This window comes from Dryobates pubescens, chromosome 13, assembly GCF_014839835.1.
Source record: "Dryobates pubescens isolate bDryPub1 chromosome 13, bDryPub1.pri, whole genome shotgun sequence".
In the NCBI taxonomy this organism is placed as follows: domain Eukaryota; kingdom Metazoa; phylum Chordata; class Aves; order Piciformes; family Picidae; genus Dryobates; species Dryobates pubescens.
This window is the reverse complement of record NC_071624.1, coordinates 11,249,192-11,269,478: the sequence shown is the minus strand read 5'-3', so window position 1 is coordinate 11,269,478 and position 20,287 is coordinate 11,249,192. Positions and strand designations below refer to the sequence as shown.

The following is a 20,287-nucleotide window of genomic DNA, read 5'->3' as shown; positions in this document are numbered from 1 at the left end:
GTTTCCACACACAGCCCCAAGTCGCTTTAAAAGAATAGGCAAAAGATGCAGCACATGCTGCAGTTCCCCAGTGCTACAGGGGAGCACGCTGTGGAACACAGCAGGCAGCTGATTTGGCACAGACCAGAGTGCATTTTGCATATTTCAAATCATCTGCAGCCACAAGCCCTCGATAGGAGGAAGGGATAGGGACCTGGTTTTAATCACTGCAATATGTCTTTTTCACTTTCCTAGTGACACAACAGACTAATCAGCAGGTAGCAGGAGAGCTGAGTTAATGATGTCTGATACCAAGGTAAAACTGACCAAATGCTACACACAATCTCACTCCTTATAGCTCTTCTTTATTTCCCTATATTTGACTACTGCAATAAATTTAAGTACATTGAAGATTATGGTCATTTTACAGTTGACTCATACATCAACGCAGATTTTCTGTCATTTTCTCTCCATCTTAAACATCTTACAAAGAAGGAAGCATAGCAATTTCATAATGTAACTTCTGATTCAACACAGTGTTTATCTTAAGCAAGCCAGCCCAGCATGATTCCAATTACAAACTCTTCCTATACTCTGTGCTGTGGGGACCAAACAGCTTAGCTGAAAGATCCTGTATCAAGTGTCACTCAAGAAAACTTCCCCTACAGTCCTTAAGTGGCCAGAGAGACACAGCTGAATAGAAAAGGGAACATTTATGGCTTAAAAAGCAGCATAAAAGTGCACACAACTTTGCAAAAACCAGAACAATCCAAATGTCTGTGACCTGTGTCAGGAAAGAACAAGGACGGATGGAGAAGAAAACATCTTGGGGCTGCCAGGGCTCTATAGGAGTCTTTCAAATACAAGATACTGGGGGATGTCTACTAAGGTGCTCACAAGGTCCAAGAAAAGCAGCCCCAGTGTCCATAGGCCTGTAGCACATAGGGGAGAATTTTAGCAATGTTTGGCAAAGTGTTGATTGGTTTTACCAAAATGCATGAAATAGGCTTCTTGAACAGAGGTTCAAGTTCTCACTCCCTGTTTCTGAAGGCTGCAGCCCACAGCCAGCTGGCTGATGTCTGCTAAGGAGAAAGGTCATGCTGCACTCTTCCCAGATGTGGGACACTAAGAGAAGCTCTTTTCTGCTTATACCTCATTTTCATGATCCTTATAGGAACTCAATGTGTTTAAGGGTTTTATCCCTTTTCCCACAGGTATACCTGATGTAAATTCACCAATAGGTTGACAGGATTTAAAGGGAAGGTTAAAACCAGGGGGCAACATACTGCAGAAGTTTCATTTGCTTAGGTCATCAGGTAAACACTAGGAAGATTCAATGAATCTGTTTATGTAAGATCTCACTCCAAATGGAGACAAGCAATGCCACTAAGGACACAAAACCCACGGCAAGCAGTCCGTAGGATATATTTCTATTCTGCAGTACACTTTCTCCTAGAGTAAGATTTAAACTACTTGAACTACTTTGTGAAAGATTGCAGGGATACAGGGATGAAAGCACAACAGTGAGAACCACTTTAGTCATCAATATACACACAAAAAGACACACAGAAGCTCTGTCAGTATGGCACAAAGTACTGCTTTGAAATCAGCATCAAAAGCACTGCATATAGACAAGAGAACCCCTCAAAAACACACCCCCCTCCATTCTGCTGCATCCTTTGCCATCACGACCTGACATTTCACTAGATGGATTAGTCTGCCTTTACATTTGTCACATTTCATTTCTGCCCCTACCAATAACCAGCCTGCAACCAGAACTGCAGCAGTTGTGTACATTACCAGAAATACAACCAACCACTTCTAGATTATTCCCACAAAATGTTTGGCAGGTGTGGGAAACTCATTGGGTGCCACTAGGACACACAGGTCACCTGCTGTGCACTTAGGTGATGAGATCAGAACAAATCTTTCGATGTCTGCACCCTGGGTGAAAACATTCAGGCTGGAAGGCAGTGCAGTGGTTTTCTGTGAAAGTCTGCAACATCTGCCCAAACTGAGAACAGCTCTGCCGTGTGCTCCTGGCTGCGGCAGTTTGCTAGCAGACGTGCAGAAAGGATCACAGAAGAGCATCGACTGAAATGAACTTGCTTAAAAACCTCAAGCTACCCTGAAACACCTCTACAGAGCTGTGCAGTCCAGAACCATCTTTTCCTCCAAGATTATGCTGAGTCATCTAAATGAAGTACAGTTTGTTCATACTTCTGAAGCTGTTACATAAATAACTCTATTTTCCTTCTTTATTGGAGCTGATCTCTTTCAAAATATACACTCACAAAGGCGAGCAGCAAGCTCACCTCCCCACTGCTGTCGTTAAACAATAACAAGGAGCACGACTGTTAATCAAAAGCAGACTCCAATACCAAATCCTCTCAAAACCAGACTGGCCCACTTAAGACAACAACATATAGTCCCGAAAAGTTTCCAGCTACTGCAATATCCTACTGTGAGCTCCATTAAAAACACAGCTACTCCCACCACCAGCCCCTGCTTCCTCTGCTAGTGTCAATCCGCTACCTGCTATTCTTCATCATCCTGGGGTGCAGCAAGAAAAGGGTACCCAGCAGGTCTAGGGAGGTTCTTCTCCCCCTCTACTCTGCCCTAGTGAGACCACACCTGGAACACTGGGTCCAATTTTGGGCTCCCCAGTTCAAGAGAGAGACAGGGGCCTGCTGGGGAGAATCCAACAGAGCCATAAGGATGATTAGGGGACTTGAGCATCTCCCCTATGAAGAGTGATTGAGAAACCTGGGGCTGTTTCATCTTGAGAAGGCAGAGGGGATCTCACCAATGTGTATAAATAGCTGAGGGGTGGCTGTCAAGTGGATGGGGCCAATCTCTTTTTGGTGGTGCACAGTGATAAGTCCCTTGAACAATGGATACAAACTTGAACGTAGAAGGTTTCACCTCAACATCAGGAGAAATTTTTTTACAGTGAGGGTGATGGAGCACTAGAACAGGCTGCCCAGAGAGGCTGTGGAGTCTCCTTCTCTGGAGACATTCAAAACCTGCCTGGATGCATTCCTGTGTGGCCTGCCCTAGGTGATCCTGCCCTAGGTGATCCTGCTTTGGCAAGGGGGTTGGACTTGATCTCTGGAGGACCATTCCAGCCTCTAATGTTTTGTGAGTCTGTGATAGATTTGTGGACTACTGCTGCAAAATACTCCTTTCCATCTCTTGCTGAGGGCACAGTATGGGTGAGTCCTCCACCCAGTCCCTGGAACTGAAAAGGGTTACATTAAGAAGCTTTAAAACTAAGCAAAGGTGCAAAACCAGTCCCTTACCTCTCTGCTAGTTGCCTAAGATCCTTCAAGGTAAAGAAACTGTCAGTCTTGAATAAATTAGCAATGAATGCTTGAGGACAAAGACAAGTCCATTCTTCAGAATCTTCTGAAATGCACTGATTCAGCTGTCTGATAGAAGCAGTGCAGGCAACAAGTGGTTTCCTTTTTTTCAGGTAGTTTTTATGGGTGCTCTGCATCAACAGAGAGACATTTTCTGAACTGGGTTCTGCATTCTCTGTTGATGTTTGGAGATCTCCTGACATCACGAGGATGCCAGATATGTGGTTTGCTCCTGTTGAGGTTTTTTTGGTGTTGTTTTCTCTTTAAAGAAGTGTTTTACATATGGGCAAAAAAGATGGAAAGAAAAACCTGATTTTTTTTTGTAACCACATTTACATTTGGAATAAAAGCTGTGTTAACTCTTGACACAACTTTGCCCTCATGAGAGATGCAGCCTTGCCAGCCCTGGACAAGCTCTTACACTCTAAACCAACTCTTTGTCATAATAATTGCAGCTACCATAGCAACCTTTAAAGCCAAAAATCCTCAGGGTACCTCCAAAATATATTAAGAGGCTCTAATAAGTGCAAGATTGAGGTTCCCACAGGGGCTGTCCTTAACAGCAAGGATCTGGGAATAGCTGTAATTCTGCAAGCAAGTGAACACAAAGGAGTGAACCCCAAAGGACAACCAGCACTGGTTTTGGACCTTTCTACATTTGCAAATTCCTGAAAAATTTTAAGTGAAAGTACAGAGCTCTTTTAAAAAAGGCTGATGGCTTTATAGCCCTGCTTTTGCAGCTACATTTCATGGGCCTGTAATAGTAATCTGTGTAGTGCTCTAGCAGTCAGTGACCACAGACCGAAAAATCAGCTCACAGTGGGCCAAAAAATTAAGAAATACACAGATTCAGTTTGCATACAAGAATATGTCCCAGGAACTTGTGACATGAGATGAATCTGGATGTCTCCCACCAACTGCAAGTTGGACAGATCTGAGGGTTCAAGCCCCCCAGTGCTGGAAGCTGAAGAGTCTCCCCCAGCTAAACACAGTCGAATTCCATGGAACTATCTCTAAATGCTAATTCCCCATCAGGACATAAAATAAGGACTGCAAGGAAGAGTACATCTGTTGGGTAATATAAATATAGATTTCTATTAGTTTTCCCTGCTAGGAGCAGAGACTATGTGATGCTCATACCCTGGTTGAGCACATTGTCTCTTGGGCAACAAGCTCTGCAGCTGTATCTCAGAGGTGACACCTTTGAAAGGGGCACAGGATATAGCATATATTGCCAGCTGCACGTGAAACAGATATCCCTTACAAGAAGCTCACAAAATAATGTTCTGATCGGGTTCTTCAGGTCAGAAAATATTTGAAACATGTAATAACCTTTGGAATTTAGCATTTCAGTACTGAACCAGAGCTGGCAGAGGATAAGGTTCAAGAACTGCTAGATCAAGGTTTTGTCTCAAGTAGCAGCATGCTCGGAGGATAATGGAAAAGAGTTCATCACGATGGTTCTTAGTAACTTTTATTACTCAGCTTCACTAAAATGAACCTGCAACATTTCTTTACATGACATCAAGAGTCTTAAAAATGGAGATGATTCCAGCTACCAGACAGGACATCACTCCTTCAGAGAGATCTCATATTTTAAACAGACATTGCAAGGCAGATGCAACACAGAGATTTCCTTCCTCTGCCCGCTCCAGGACCCATGCTGAGCTAGCTGGCCAGCTGCCACGCACAGGGGTTTCCTGCAATCATTTTATGCCACCAGTTTCCACTAAGTTCCAGCTCCCTCCCTGTAACTGATCATAACTGCCCCAAAGACCATCAGGACCAGGTTTCCTGCCTGTACTTCTTTCTGAGCCACGAGGTCTTCTTAGAATAAACACCACAGACTTCAAAACAAAAGAAAGGGTATTTCCACTGCGGTTCTTTCCACACTGATTCAAAAACCTGGTCCCTGGAATATTCACCACCATCAAAACTGGCTCTTCCAGGGGCTGACTCTCCTTAGCCTCAAGCTGAAGCAGTGCAGTGATGGAGTGTGGGCACCACTGCCACAACAGATGAGAGGCTGAAAGCAGAGGCAGAGTGCATGATCGGCAGGACAGACACACATAAGATTGCTCTTAAAGGTGGCTCCAACTCAGAACATCTTCTCACTGAGAGGAGTCCTGGGTGGAAGAAGTCTGTTGGTGGATGCACATCTCCAGCCAAAAGACAGAGACCTGGCACACAAAGGGCTGCTGCAAGCAGGCTCCCACATAATGGTTTATGGAAAACTATAAATGGGGGTGAACAAAGGCCTTTGGGTGAGGACAGCCATCGGCAGGTGCATCTTGGACTCATCTGCCTCTTGAACTTTCTCCTCTGAGGTTCATCTTGAGGAAAAAGGAATGTGCAAAACAATGATCAGAAGCAAGTGAAACTTCTGGCAGCACTAAATCCACACTGGATTTCCCAGGGTGTTTGCTTTCCAGCCCCATGCAGGCAAGTCCCTCTGCTCATGCCTGTACAGTGAAGAGCAAAAAGCAACAAAACAGGGAAGACCGGCAAAGCAGAAGGCAACTTAAAAAAAAAAAGTCTGTTTTGGGGCGGGGGGGGGGGGGGGATTTTTTTTCTCAGTTGGGTTGCATGAGAAGGACTTGTTCCAAAGAGACTTTATCAAAGTGTGAGGCTGTGGTCACTCACCTCTGCGTCACAAAGGGACTTTCAGCACTCATGCTACAGACCTCCCAGAATCCAGTACCATCCCAAGAACCCTCTTGGCCAGGCCTTACAAGCAGAGGATCCCATCTGCACCTGTACATCTCCTGCCTTATAGATTGGAGCAAGAGCTCCAGTACAGCATTTTCTGTAGTTGAGGTTGGAGAGACAAGGCAGACTTCAAAGTACAGCCACATCCCTGATCAGCAGTTAAACCAACAAGCCCCAGGTAAGAGCAACAGCCCTGCAATGGCTTTGCAGACTTTCTGGTAAAGAAGAATTCTTGTTCTACTAGCTATTCCCCTTGAGTGGCTTATGGATAAGATTTTTATGCAGATGTATGCACCAAAAAACAGCTCAGTGAGTGGTTTCCTGCAGCATCTAAAGCCCACACATACGTGAGCAGTAAAGGCTCAGAATCCAGAGTTTCAACACTTTACATTTGAGGAGTTTTGAGATCATAACTGTCATAAATCTACAGTAATTCAGATGACAAAGAGGAAAGAGGGAGAGTAGAGTTCAGCATAGGCTCTCTCAAGAAGAAAAAAAAATTCTGTGAAATAGAACAGCAATTGTTCCTTAATCTTGCCTCAAAATTGCTATTGTACAGTCTAATTAATTTTATCAGCCTCAGATTTTCTTTAATCTCTGATCTTTTAACCAGTTTTACAGCACTGTGATATTATTCTCTTAGTCTAAATGACATGACAATTTATTGACCACATTGCACAGAATGAAATCAACACCCCTCAAAAAAAAGGGATGATGTCTTTTGTATCATCATACTGTGATGACTAACAAGAGCAAGAAAAACTAACACAGACACCAAAATCACTTTATCTTCTTTATTAGTGCTGGATGGGCTAATCAAATCATCCACTATTTCTAAGCAAGCCTGTTACTGGATCTCATCAAACTAAATGAGCAGAACTTGGAAGGCAAAGTAAGCTTTACAAAAGGGAAGTTCCCTAAGTCCCTAAGATTTGGCTTCTGGAGCATTACTTTTTGTTCTGTTGGCTATTGCATAGTAAAAGTACAAATAAGGTAGAACAGAAAGCTTAGAAGGCAAGGAGAAGAATAACACAACTTATAAGGCACACTCTGCTCATCTGACAATTCCCAGCATCCCATAAACACCAAAAAGCAATTCAGCCAGTGACCTTCAAAACACTGGATTTCTCTACCCAGGGACTGCGTAGTCAAGGTCAAAGTTTCACTAGCCTTCAGTCTGCTGGAGTGGCATATTAGCCATTCAGCTGTAACTCCTGTAATGATGGGAGACAGCTGAGATCTGCTCAAATCAAATTACAGCTCCGATTATGCAAAGCACTATGGCTCTGCATTTCCCACCATCGAGACTACTTCAGAGCGCAGTGTGAAGGTATCTGCTCTAAGCTCTCTGAAAACAGGCAATTAAAACAACAAGGTGGGGGGGGGGGAATGGTTTATGACTCTACTTGTACTTGGGAAAGAACACTTCTTGACAAATTATGTATACAAATGTGTCAACAGCTGAATATAAACGCTGAGGAAATAGTGAAATATATCTCATACCGTCAGGGAGTTGTTTACAGGACAAAGCATCATCAAGATCTTTGGCAGTTGATGGGTCGATGGTGAAAATGCATTCTTTCCTATCCAAGGGAAAAAAAAAAAGAAGAAAAGGCAAATTTATCTTCCAGTCATGAAGAAGGTATCAAAACAGACCATCAGAGACATACAGACAACAGCTATGTTTGCAGAAGACTCAGCCTGTTGAAACTTCTTCCCATCTAATCTGAAAGTCTAAATCTAATAACAAAAAAACCCAAAGAGTTTGAGACAAATGAATCTCCTTGGGGTTTCTTTCAGTTTTATTTTTGATTTAACTGCTTGCTCTTAATAGCCTTCACCTCACTGCTGATCTTCCTCCACAAAAACTAAACAATTTAGCCCATCAAGTTCACCGCAAAGAAACAAGCAGGAAAAAGTCTTGATGCCTTGCAGCTAGAGTAAAAATAGATTGCTCCTAACTGCACAGCTAAAGTGAACACAAATAACCTCTATCCCCTCCATAAGAGTAAACAGCACAGCATCTGAAACTCCATGAGTACAGCTAGCACAGAGAAGAGGCAGTAAAACACTCACCAACGAATCTACATGGTAACAAAATTAAGTGAGAGTTTTGGTCTCAGTAACCCATGTTTTGGTCTCAGAACCCAAGAGGTGCATTACTTTATAACACCTACACACAACAGTCTCCTTCTCTGGCGATAATAAAAATACAACTGGATGTGATCCTGTGCAACCTGTTCTAGGTGATCTCCAGAAGTACCTTCCATATCCTACCATTCTGTGTTTCTATTATCTCCATTGCATATAATGCACCAAAGGGAAAAGCAGGTTCAGTAGGAAATGCTCTGAAAGTTGTAGAAAGAGCTCCAAATCAGATAATTAGGTCTAGCAAATAAATTTGTTACTTAGGAATAGCCTTTTGCATAAGCTGTACTAGGCAGCACCTGGAATTTGCAGCCCTGCATACGTACATCCTGTAGCAGTGGGTGGCAGGAACACTGGGAACATACCAAGATGGACCATGGATATAGTCTAATGCCACAAAGATGAGATTAAATAGAGCATCTGACTCAGGAATCATCATGTTTAATAGAGCAGAGCCTGGCACCAGTGAGACCCAAAAATCTAAAGCACTCAACAAATAAAACTTCCTGAACTCCTGCTTCAGTGCCTCCCTTCATCCCAGACTGTCCTACAGCAACTTCTTGCCCGGGCCCCTGGACTACAGCAGAGTTCACTCAGGCAGTGTGTGGAATGTGGGACTGGAGCTGAAGAGCAGTGAAGACAGTAAATGGATGAGTTTGCTGGTTTCTTTTGTTTTATCTCAACCTTGGTCCCTCCCTAGTTGAGAGCACAGTGGTATAGAGGCTCCATCTGCAAAGGACGAGATCGGACACTTCACTGCAGAAAAGCTCTTATCATGATGCCAACTCCCTTCTAGAGATGTATAATGAAAACACATATTATTTTTCTTACAGCATAACCTCTGGTATACTCCCAGGGTAGGAGAGGTGGGAGAGGAAAAATTACAGCAAACTTTTAAAGGCACCTGTGTCACATGGAATTAGCAAGTCTTGGTCTTTCTGCCCGGGTGCTCACACAGTGAGAGCAATGCCTCTATCTTTGCAGGCCTACCACTTCGGTACTTAAATGCTCCAGGAGGTATCTGTTGGTGTCAGACAGCTGGCAGCATGTATTTATATAATTCCACCAGGCATGCTGAATAGAGATTTTTCAAAGACATAAAAATTAGTAAAGCACTTCACTACCTTCTGAGACTTTGAAAATCTTTGAGAATATGCTGGCTTTCAGATTGGATTGCAAAGCTGCCTTAATCCCCAGATGCACGTTAAGTTTCTGATCCTTTGCACGCATCTAAACAAATTAGAGACTGTGACACTCAAAGATATAAAATCTTCTCAAATACACCAGGACTTTGATCTGTTGCTGCCTAGCTATCGAGCATCAGGAGTCAACCTGGTTTTTTTAAAGGCCTGCAAACCACCCTACTTCCATAAACATATGTTCCTTACAATTCCACCTAAGGATGGAACTTGCTGTGCAACTTCCATTAGGGAGCTGTATGCAGGCAGACACACAGACACCTATATCACAGTATCACAAAGGTTGGAAGAGACCTCAAAGATCATCGAGTCCAACCTGTCACCACAGACCTCATGACTAGACCATGGCACCAAGTACCACGTCCAATCCCCTCATGAACACCTCCAGGGATGGTGACTCCACCACCTCCCTGGGCAGCCCATTCCAATGACAAATGACTCTCTCAGTAAAGAAATTTCTCCTCACCTCGAGCCTAAACTTCCCCCAACGCAGCTTGAGACTGTGTCCTCTTGTTCTGGTGCTGGCTGCCTGGGAGAAGAAACCAACCCCTTCCTGGCTACAACCACCTTTCAGGTAGCTGTAGAGAGCAATGAGGTCACCCCTGAGCCTTCTCTTCTCCAGGCTAAACAATCCCAGCTCACTCAGCCTCTCCTCACAGGGCTTGTGCTCAAGGCCTCTCCCCAGCCTTGTTGCCCTTCTCTGGACACGTTCAAGTGTCTCAATGTCCTTCCTAAACTGAGGGGCCCAGAACTGGACACAGTACTCAAGGTGTAGCCTAACCAGTGCAGAGTACAGGGGCACAATGACTTCCCTGCCACCTAGTGTGGGGGCAGGCACATGTGACAACCTGCAGGTACTGCTACACCCCTTCCCACTAACACACAGGGCATAAATGCAACAGCATGCTGGCACTGTGACTCTCCACCCTGCAGACACATCTAGTAAGGCTTCCTCTAAGTTGCTCCACTCAAAACAGCACTGAATGGACAATAATGTCTTGCTTTAGTTGACAAGTGAGCAAGAAAATGGTTTAAGAGCTTCTTCAAAGAGAATGTGGGTGATTCCTGTGTCAAGGGAATAGACCTCTTATCCCAGACGTTGGGGCCTGCAACCACAACTTGCAACCTGTCACCCATTGCAAATTATAGCTCCAAGCAGTTCAAAAATCAACAGATAGGTTTCAACTGAGTGCATATTTGCAGCCTGCCCTGGAAAGAAGTAGGGATAAATAAGTGGGTGCCAAAGTCTGAACACATTTACACAGTGGCAGTAACTAATGGGCTGCTTTGCTGAGGCGCATTTGGCCAGGCAAATGTACTGCAGAGGTCAGTGATGGCCCCAGTTCAGAGAGACCAAACCTGCAGGCTGGTGGGGCAGCCCCAGCCTCCCAGGGCAGTGCTTCATGCAGACTCTGCTGCCCCTGGGGACACGCTGGCCAGGCTCCGAGCAGCCTCTTAGCATGCAAACGGCAGGCACAGACACAGCTCGCTGTCTGAGATGCTTAAACTCACAGATGCAAAGCTGAAGAGGCGTCCAGACAAGTACTGATTTAGCATTTCTCACCAGCACTTCCACACGCAGCACAGCTGGGATTTGTTTTACCACCAGGCTCAGATCCACTTCTCCTTTAAAACTACTAGGGACTTGGGCTTGTAGCTTGTCACAGGCAGTTTATTCTGGGCACAGACTGCAAGGTGAGGCAAGAAAGTCACTGAGCAAGTAACACAAAAGAATGATACTCCCTGGCATAAGGACTCTGCAGAAGTGCTGCAGAGCCAATGGCCAGGTAGTGAATGGGACAAGAGAAGCTGACCTGCAAGCAAAGCTTGATGTTCATAGCACTGGAATAATCCTGGCACACAGGAGTATGCCTCACTGATGTTTTCCAAGTGAATCCTGCTCACCAGAAATTGCATTATGAAGTGTGATGAATTTTATTTGGGGTTTTCAGTTTTTATTACTGGAGAAGTTTCAGATGGTATAGGAATTGGGGGTGGTGTGTGGGAAAGAAAACAATCTGCTGAGTGGTAGCACCGCACCACCGCTGAGCCTGAGGGCAGCACCCTGCACATGTGCTCCTCCAGGGCAAGGTTTCCAAGGAAGGCGTGTTCTCAGCTATCTCCTTCTGCTTTTCCTTTGGCCCTACTAGTACCACCATCTCCTGTATGCTGCAGAGAGCTGCCTCTCATCCAGAGAGAATGGGCACAAGGCAATGAAAAGCCACGGGAGGAAAGGTTGGGTGTGGGCAGCGCAGCCTGCCCGCTGCTCTGCCAGCTGTCCCCTCCCTTGGCTCCTAACTTCAGCCACTCCTGAACAAAACACCAGGGAGGACCCTGGAGGCAGCTGACAAAAACCATCTGGGTGAAGAAATAACATTGTTCCCAGCTATGTGGCAAGTCCACCCTGTGAGGAGGAAGAAGCTGCTCAAGTTCCTTCTCTGGCCACTGTCTGGCTGTACAGTACCCCAAAGGCTGTGGCACAAGGCACCTCACAGAGATCAGCCCCCATTTCTGACCCTAACCATGAACAAAACCAACCTGCAGCGGGTTGTATGACTAAACCTCAAGGCAACAGTACTTTTTATGCACCTGCTAACAATGATGTTGATCAAGCACAAGCAGATAGCCCAGCTACATGCATGCACATTTGCACTGACCACAAGTAAATAAAACTGGCAGCTGCCTCCAGCTTCTGAAGGACTGCCAAGGTGACCCTGTAGGTTAAGGAGCTTGATGATGCCCTTTTCTCCCTTCTTTAAAAGCCCCAAAGGAGCCATCTCTCATTGTCATTACACCTAACAAAACCTGTCTTATTCATTTGAAACTGTCAAAACATGCTTTGTAAAAGTAATGAGACGTTCCAAGTCAGCTTATTCCAACGCACACACTAATTAGTTAGAGGAGACTAGTTTAGGAGATAGAAATACACACAGAGTCAAGAGATTTTCTGCTCTTCATGCTGGAAAGGACTAAACATAACCATATACCTTTAAGAAACCTACAGCACTGACTGAAAACAAACAATTCAGTGTGGAAACTTCCACTTTTTACAGGAGCCTCTTTGTCCAAAACATATGTTTAATGCAGGCTTGCGGAGATGGACTTGCTCGGCATGGAATTTCTGTTAATGGAGGAATAAAGTCTTTTCTCCCTCCTCAAGAACAGGGGTTTAGTGCAGCAAAGCACAGCAATACCTGCAAGAGTTTTGGAAGATCAGTGAAGCAGCTCACACTGCTACAGGTGAACAAGCACAAGTCAGGAAAGCACATGCCACACAGACTGTCCAGACCCTACCAGTGCCAGGCAGCACCCTGGAGCACTGACCCAGCCACCTCTAGCCCCAAGGCAGTGACAAGAGCACTGCTAAAGCCAAACCTCACACACTGGCTCTGTCCACCATCTAGTAATCAACCACCTGGGGGGGGAAAAATTGCAGAATAAGAGCACTTAGTTTATTGGACAGTAATGGCAGCATCAACATATGCAGGCTGGCATATCAATCCTAATTTAAGGAAAGCTAATTAAGTGCACTTTCTCTGTGCACAGCTTAAGGAAGGCTAATTAAAGCGGACAAGTATATGGGCCGAGCAGTTCATCTTTTTCCCTTTAACAGGCCCCCAAAATAAATGGCTGGCGCAGCAGTAGAGGTAAGACAAGTAGTCTGTTGACAAGCTGGAATTACCATTGGGGTAATTAAAATGTTCACAGATCAGAGGACTGGAACAGCAGTTTGTTTTCCCTTTGTGCAAATACATACATCTACACAAAGGTATTGGCAAGAACCAGCAGAAAAAACACTGCACAGCTGGTGCTGCAAGGTTGGCTTTCATGCATTCATTTTTGCCAGTTAAACTGTTCAGAATTCAACCTATTAGTTTAGCCATAAAAGATAAACACCTATGACACAAGTCAATTACAGGTCCCCAGTGGTCAGGGCTCCATCTTTACACAAGTGGAAGGCTACTTGGATGAAGATGAAGCATTGCATTTGTAAAGCTCAGGCTTTATCAGAGGCAAGGCTTCTGGCATGGCCAGGTGGTGGGCAAAGTTTGGGTGTTACCAGTGTGATCTGCTGTAAAAGGAGCTCGGTGCAGTTCAAGGCACAAAAGGGAACCCTGAGGCCACATAGGTCCTCCTAACACAAGTGGAGAGCCTCGCCAGCCAGCAGCACGCAGATGAGTCAACTCGGCAGCGGAGACACGGCGCCCCGATTTTCACCACTCTGACAAATGCCAACAACCATGAAATAACCGTTCAGAGAACTGCATGTACCCACTGGGCACCAGAAAACCCTTGCTGAGGCAAGATGTTGTCCTCACCAGCTGAAATCACCATTTGCAGGAGGCAGAGTTCTAAGGCAGAAGTATGAACCAACCACTAAAGAAGCAGGGAAACTGGAGGATGGAGGAAGGACATCCCAGGCACCACAAACACAACTCAGCTGAGCAGCCTGACTTTGTCCACACTCCTGCATGCCATAGGTCCATCACCTCTCCTGACCCTGGTTACAGCCACCACCAACTGAAGGCAGACTGAAACCCCAGCTCTGCCATTTGCCTGATCTTGGACTGCTCAGAGCTGTGGTCATAGGCAAACTTTACACTGCCAAGTCTCACAAGAGCTCAACGAGAGAGCTGGGTGCCTCTGCAGGCAAACCAGAGCACTTAAATAGAGGCTGAGCCAGGAACCACCAAAGGTCTCCCAACAGGAAATCCAGACTAGAGTAGAATAGACCTATTTCAGTTGGAAAAGACCATCAATAATCATCTGGTCCATTGCCTGATCAGTCCAGGGCTGACCTAATTACATCGTGTTACTATGGGCACTGTCCAAATGTCTCAAACACTGACCAGCTTGGGGCATCAACCACCTCCCTAGGAAGTTTAATCCACTGTCTGACCACCACAACAGTAAAGAAATGCTTCTTAACGTCTGGTCTAAACATCCCCTGGTGCAACTATCTCCACACATCCTGTCACTGGATAACAGGGAAAAGAGATCAGCACTTCCCTCTCCACATCCTTCTGATTAGACTAAGGTGTCTGAACTTAATTAACTTATTTACCTCCCCATCCTGACTCTCTCCAGGTCAACTTTCAGACTGAAGCAGTCTCTGGCACTGTTTACTGGTCATTCATGAAAATCAACACATACAGAACAACTACAGAAGAGAAGAAAGAACACACCAGCAGCCACAGCACTCACTAGTCTGGAAAATGTGGCCAAAACCTGCTGCCTGTGAAATCCCAGCACACAAACACTACACAACTGAAGATTCAAGCAGCTCAGTGGCTGCCCCCACGCTGACCATCCTGTCCTGCCCCATGCTCGGTGCTCACAGCCCACAGTCCCTCTAGTCATCCTCCTAAAGCACCATGCTAACATTTTTGCCGAAGTTTTAGGCAAAGCTCAGCCTGCTGCAGCTTGAGGTGAGACAGGAACAACCATCATTTTGTTTATTGAAGTTTAGGCAGTGCAAAACTTCTTTAAACTTGACTATGTATGTGCTAAGACATTTACAGTACAAGTGACTGCATGTCTAGACGCTCACAATGCATTTACATTCTTCTAGGGACTCCTTAAGATTGTCCTGTTCTCTCCACTGTGTGAGTAGATACAATAGCCTGCTGGGAGGGAAAGCTCAGCCTCCCAGTTTAGCCTTATTAACTCCAGCTCCAAGTTGGCATTTTAAAATTAAGCCCAGCACAGGCACTTTGAGAATCTTTAAGCCTTTTGGGGTCATTTTTGAAGATCCAGCTGAGCTTCATCTCGCCAAAGTTAAACAGACATAATTTCTCAGAGCTGGAAACAGTTGTTATAGTTTGGAAACAGGCATCCTAGAGCTGTCAACTCACTCCAGAGAATGCTACTAACATTTTTTCACACAACACTCCGATTGTTATGGCAACAACAAGAATCAATCTCCTCCCTCAGTCACAAGTACACCCAGCTCAACCACGGTGTCGACACAGGTTTGTTATAAAGTGCCAATAAGCATGGGACCAATTCCACTGATGTTCATCACTCAAACAGGGATGAAGTACTCTCAGAAAGAGAGATTTCAGAGAACAATCAGTGCTTGAACATTTCAGAGACTTCAACATCCAGCTCCTAAAAGACATCTGTTACGTGTAGTGTCTACCACATTTGTCACACTTGATGCTGGCAGATATTACTTAAAGCCCCAGAGTGGCTCCTTCCAAGACAGATACTTAAAAGGAATACATTTAAGAAAAAAACAAACACATGCATGCAACAGAACAACCCTGACAAATCTCTGAAGGCACTCTGAGTGCCCTGTAACACACTGACAAAGATACTTGACACACCACAAACCCCTTTTTTGCACAGCGCATTGATTTTGAAACAAATGATAAAATAACGGGAGGCAAAACCTCTCCCTTCCAAACACTGATTTTTAGAAGCCCCATAAAAATCCATCACAGAATAAAATGCACTGAAAGCCCAACTTTCTACATGGAGTCAGCACTGTTCTTCTTGATTTTTCTGTGTTTATATTTTAGCTAATGTCCTGTTTTGGTTCGGAGAACAGACCCCGGTCCAGGAGAGCAGCTGACATTGAATCCTGATGCATTACACATCTGCAACAATAAACATTAACATTTTCAAAGGCAGCTCATTGGATTGGCACACCAGAATCCATTACTCCCTCCATACATTTATGTCCTCCAAGGAAGGAGGAAGACAGGAAAAAAGAGCACTGCAGTCTTCTAACATACCTAAACAGCTTGAAAAGCCAAAATACATACACATGAGATCAGAGCCTCTGAGAGACCAAGCACCAGCAGTATTTCCTACAAGTCACACTGTAATTGTGCCACAAATATAATGAAGTCTTTGCACCACCACTATCCCACGCAAGAAGGTGGAGTGTAATTGCAAATGCACTTGCATTATTATAAACTGCTTTAATCAGAGATGCACAGAGCTAGAAATGGAAGAGACATTAGGTCATTCCCCCCATAGGTCAGAGCTGGACTCCTCATGACAATACATTTCCAAGGACTTTCTCCAGTAAAATATTAAGCATCTTTAGAGATGGAGTTTCCAATACCTTCTTTAGCAGTCTAAGCTACAGCCTGTTTCAGGTTGGACAGGAAAGGTTCCCTCTTTGTTTTACCTTGCTTGTCCCCCTAATACCTCATTCTATCTTCCCACCACCTTAAATGATTCTCATTTTTTCCACTTTGGTCCCCATATAGCAACTATCAACCACGATATCTTTCATGAGCTTTCAGTGTTGGCAAATACATATTGAACACTTAATCCTTCCTTGCAAATCAATCTTTCATCTCCCAGAATATTTTTTTGCCCAGTCTTTTCCAGACTGCCCCACTTCCAATCCATGCTCTGACACCTCCAGGACTACCTTGCCTCATACACCTGCATGCATGGCACCAACTTATTTTTGTTATTTTTACAGAGCGAGGATCTGAGAATAACTTGGGAACAATGATCCAATCAGCCCAACACTTCAGAGCAGACAGATGGGTCAAAGTATGCTTGATCTCACTCCATCAGAACGGAGCCATGAGGGAGATGTTGTTCGTTCTAATGACCAGCTGGTTCTAGTGATCAGCCCCAAAATACCACAGTGGGAATATACTGCCTCAGTTACAGAAGAAGTTCTGGGTTTCTTCATCTACAGCATCAGAGACAGATACCTGAATTGACAGCAGGACTTGGATCCTTCATCTCCTGTCTACACTGGTGATATCTGGCCTGTGGCAAGAGAAGACCACCAGCAAAGTATTGTACTATCAAGGACAGAGGCAGTATTCAGCACACTTTAACTGGGCCTCTTAGCACACAAACATGAGAGCACAGGGCACTTAACCCTGCTCATCAAAAGCCCATCCTGTGATCCAATGAAATCTAGTAAGAAATACACAGGCTCTCAAAACAATTTAAGATTTTATCTTCATCTCCCTCTGTTGCTCTCTACAATTCTCTCCATAAAATCAGCAGCCAGACAGGGACAAAACTGCGTGTGTAACAATCTAGTTGCAAAAGTTATTACTGCTTCCCACAAATAAACAGATTCTTAACTTAAGCAAGCTTAGCTTTGATGGCCTACAAGATCAGAACTCAAAAATCCTGTCCAACTACACCCCACTGGTTCTGCATGACACTGCACTTCCAATGACCCCATGTGCCTTCCTGTAAGGAGAAACACCCATCAAGCTGGCAGTGTGTCTGTGTATCCCAGCCACTGGTAGCAACAGCATCTGAAAGCAAAGCATCATTCTGTACAAAACTGTGTCACCACAACTGCTGTAGCTATAGTGTAATAGAAAATGTTATGAAAACAGAGAGGACCCAAAGAAGCCAACCAGAAGCAAGGAGAGTGATCTATGACAGCAGCACCATATTTATTCAGAATTTTACTTACTCAGCTAATGGGTGAAGATGGAGCCAATGTCCTTCCTAATCCATGAAGGCTACCATTTCCCATCCTGCCTGGACAACAGAAGTATCTAGAGCAGGTAAAGCCATTATCACCACACCTTCTGGAATCAATCCTGTTAGAGAGGCACTAAAAGCGATATCCTTAGAGACCACTGAGCAATCCCTTGTATGCCTTGTCTCCTCCTATGGAGAACATTAAATTAGTCACAGAACAGCTCAGTGAGAGGGCTGAGATGATAATCTAGCCCTGTTTGTGTCTCCACTCCATGCCAAGATATGACTTATCTGTAGCAATGTTGCTTATACATTTGCTAAACAAGTCATTGCTCAGTTTCCATCAGAAACCAGAGCTTTTTTTACATATCCTATTATAGCTGAGTAAGTCTTGCTCTACTTAACACTAGCTTTTTGTAGTGGAAAATCTCCAGGGTACAAGTTGTTTAATGATGCTTTATCTGACTTGCACTCATTTCTAACTAAAGTCATCCACCTGCCTCGAAAAGACATCTGTTTCAGAGGCTGACTGCTTTCCTCCAACACCCCTTGCACAGCTCAAGGCTGCCATTTTTACCATCACCTCTAATTTTAACTGCCAATAATCTCCTCAGGCATCTACAGCAGAGAGCATGCTGTCAAACCTTTACTATAAGCACTGTTAATCCCTGTTACCAGCTGTGAGGCTCCTCAAGAAAGAAAGAAATAGCAGGCAGAACTGCAGGGCAGGCACTGTCCTGCTGCCAGTGCTTCCCAGATACAAACAGTGAAAAAGAGCTTCCCTCCACACTGGGCAGAGAGGGGCAGAGCTGCTTCCCTTATCAACAAAGGGAAGGGTGCTGCATTTCTGAATGGGCAGCCAAAACTCCAATTTAGCCTTCAATAACTTGGATAGGTTTAGGTCAGTTTGGGGTCACATGCTGAAATACCATGATACAAATTTTAACAGAAAGCTTTGCTGCATTAGAGCTCTTTGCCTGCAAGAGAACAAAGTTCATTAAGTCTGTCCTGCAAGGGAATCAAGTGAGCATTAACTGCCTCCTGCCAGTGCAGTGGATCCCTGCTGTCCCCTGGTCACCCTGGACACCCTCCAGGCCTTTCAGCCTCATGAGAGGAACGACAGCTTTGCTGCCATTCAGAGGGACCTCAACAGAGGAACAGGCTGATGGGAATGTCATGAAGCTCAAAGGAAAAAACAAAGTCCTGTACATGGGGAGGAATAATCTTATGCACCAGTACAGAGTGGGGACCAACCAGATGGAAAGCAGCTTGGCAAAAAAGGACCTGGGGTCCTGGTGGACAAGTTGAACATGAACCAATGACATGCCACTGCAGCAAAGGCAGCCAAAAGCCTCCTGGGCTGCATTAGGGAAAGTGTTGCCAGCAGGTAGAGAAATGCAGTTCTTCAATCCTTCCCCTCTACTTGGCACTTGTGAGACCACAGCTTGAGTGCTATGTTCAATTCTGGGCTCCCCAGTATCAGGAAGTCATCGACATTCTAATGCAAGTTTCCTGAAGGGTTTCAATGATGACAAAGAAATTGGAGTGTCTGACCTACAAGAAGAGGCTGAGAGCTGGCACTGTTCAGCTTCAAGAAGGCTCAGGAAGGGAGATCTTATCAAGATGAAAATTCACCTGATAGTAGGAAGCAAAGAAGACAGCCAATTTCTTCCCAGTGGCATCCAACAGGACAAGAGGCAACAGGCACAAAATTTAGGAGATTCCATTTAAAGGTAAAAAACACCCACTTTTTACTGTAGGAGCAATTGAACATGTTCCTCAGAGGAGTTGTGGAATCTGCATCTCTGGAGATATCCAAAGCCCAAGTGGACACAGCCCTGAGTAGCCTGCTTTAGCTGACCCTGCTTAGAGCAAAGGGGTTGGAGCAGATGATCTCCAGAGGTGCCTTCCAACCTCAACCATTTGGTGATTCTCAGGAGTTCAGAGCTGCTCAGCTGAAGTCAGTCAAGTTTCAGCTCCTCAGACCACATCCATCTTGTAGATATTTCAGGGTTTCTTGCCACAGCACCCTTTCTCTGCTCAGTATTTTTAGCTCATTGTTTTGTATTTTGCCAGCTGAGAAACTGCAGTTTGTAATTTTACCTTCAGCTTCATATTTCTTCTTAAAAGCGAATACAATGTCCTGCTTATAATAATAAAATCACTAGTTGGCAGGATGACATCAAATGGAAAAAAGAGAAAGCAACTGGAAAATTTGGAGCAAGCAATTTTAAGTGCCAAGTTTCACATTTGTAATAGTCCAGCGGAGGTCAACAGGCTCACTCATTATTAGGCAAATGGTAAAGAAATAGATATCCTCAAGTTTGTCCATGTTAGACTATATAAACCATCTCCCCTTGAACAGGCTCTAGCACTTTCCAAAAGAGTGATGTTAGACATTTTCCACAGTAACACCAACAATGGGAGACAAGCAAAAGGCAGGGCTGCTTTGCAAGGAACAGCCTT

At 44.7% G+C, this 20,287-nt stretch overlaps 1 protein-coding gene across 1 annotated transcript in view; it reads right to left on the bottom strand.

Annotated features, from left to right (window-relative positions):
• DIS3L2 (DIS3 like 3'-5' exoribonuclease 2) overlaps positions 1 to 20,287 on the bottom strand; it is a 198,286-nt gene that overhangs the window by 89,117 nt on the left and 88,882 nt on the right. The window contains exon 10 of the mRNA XM_054166737.1: positions 7,554 to 7,633. Coding sequence (XP_054022712.1) covers positions 7,554 to 7,633 — 80 coding nt within the window. The remainder of the gene's footprint in view (positions 1 to 7,553; positions 7,634 to 20,287) is intronic.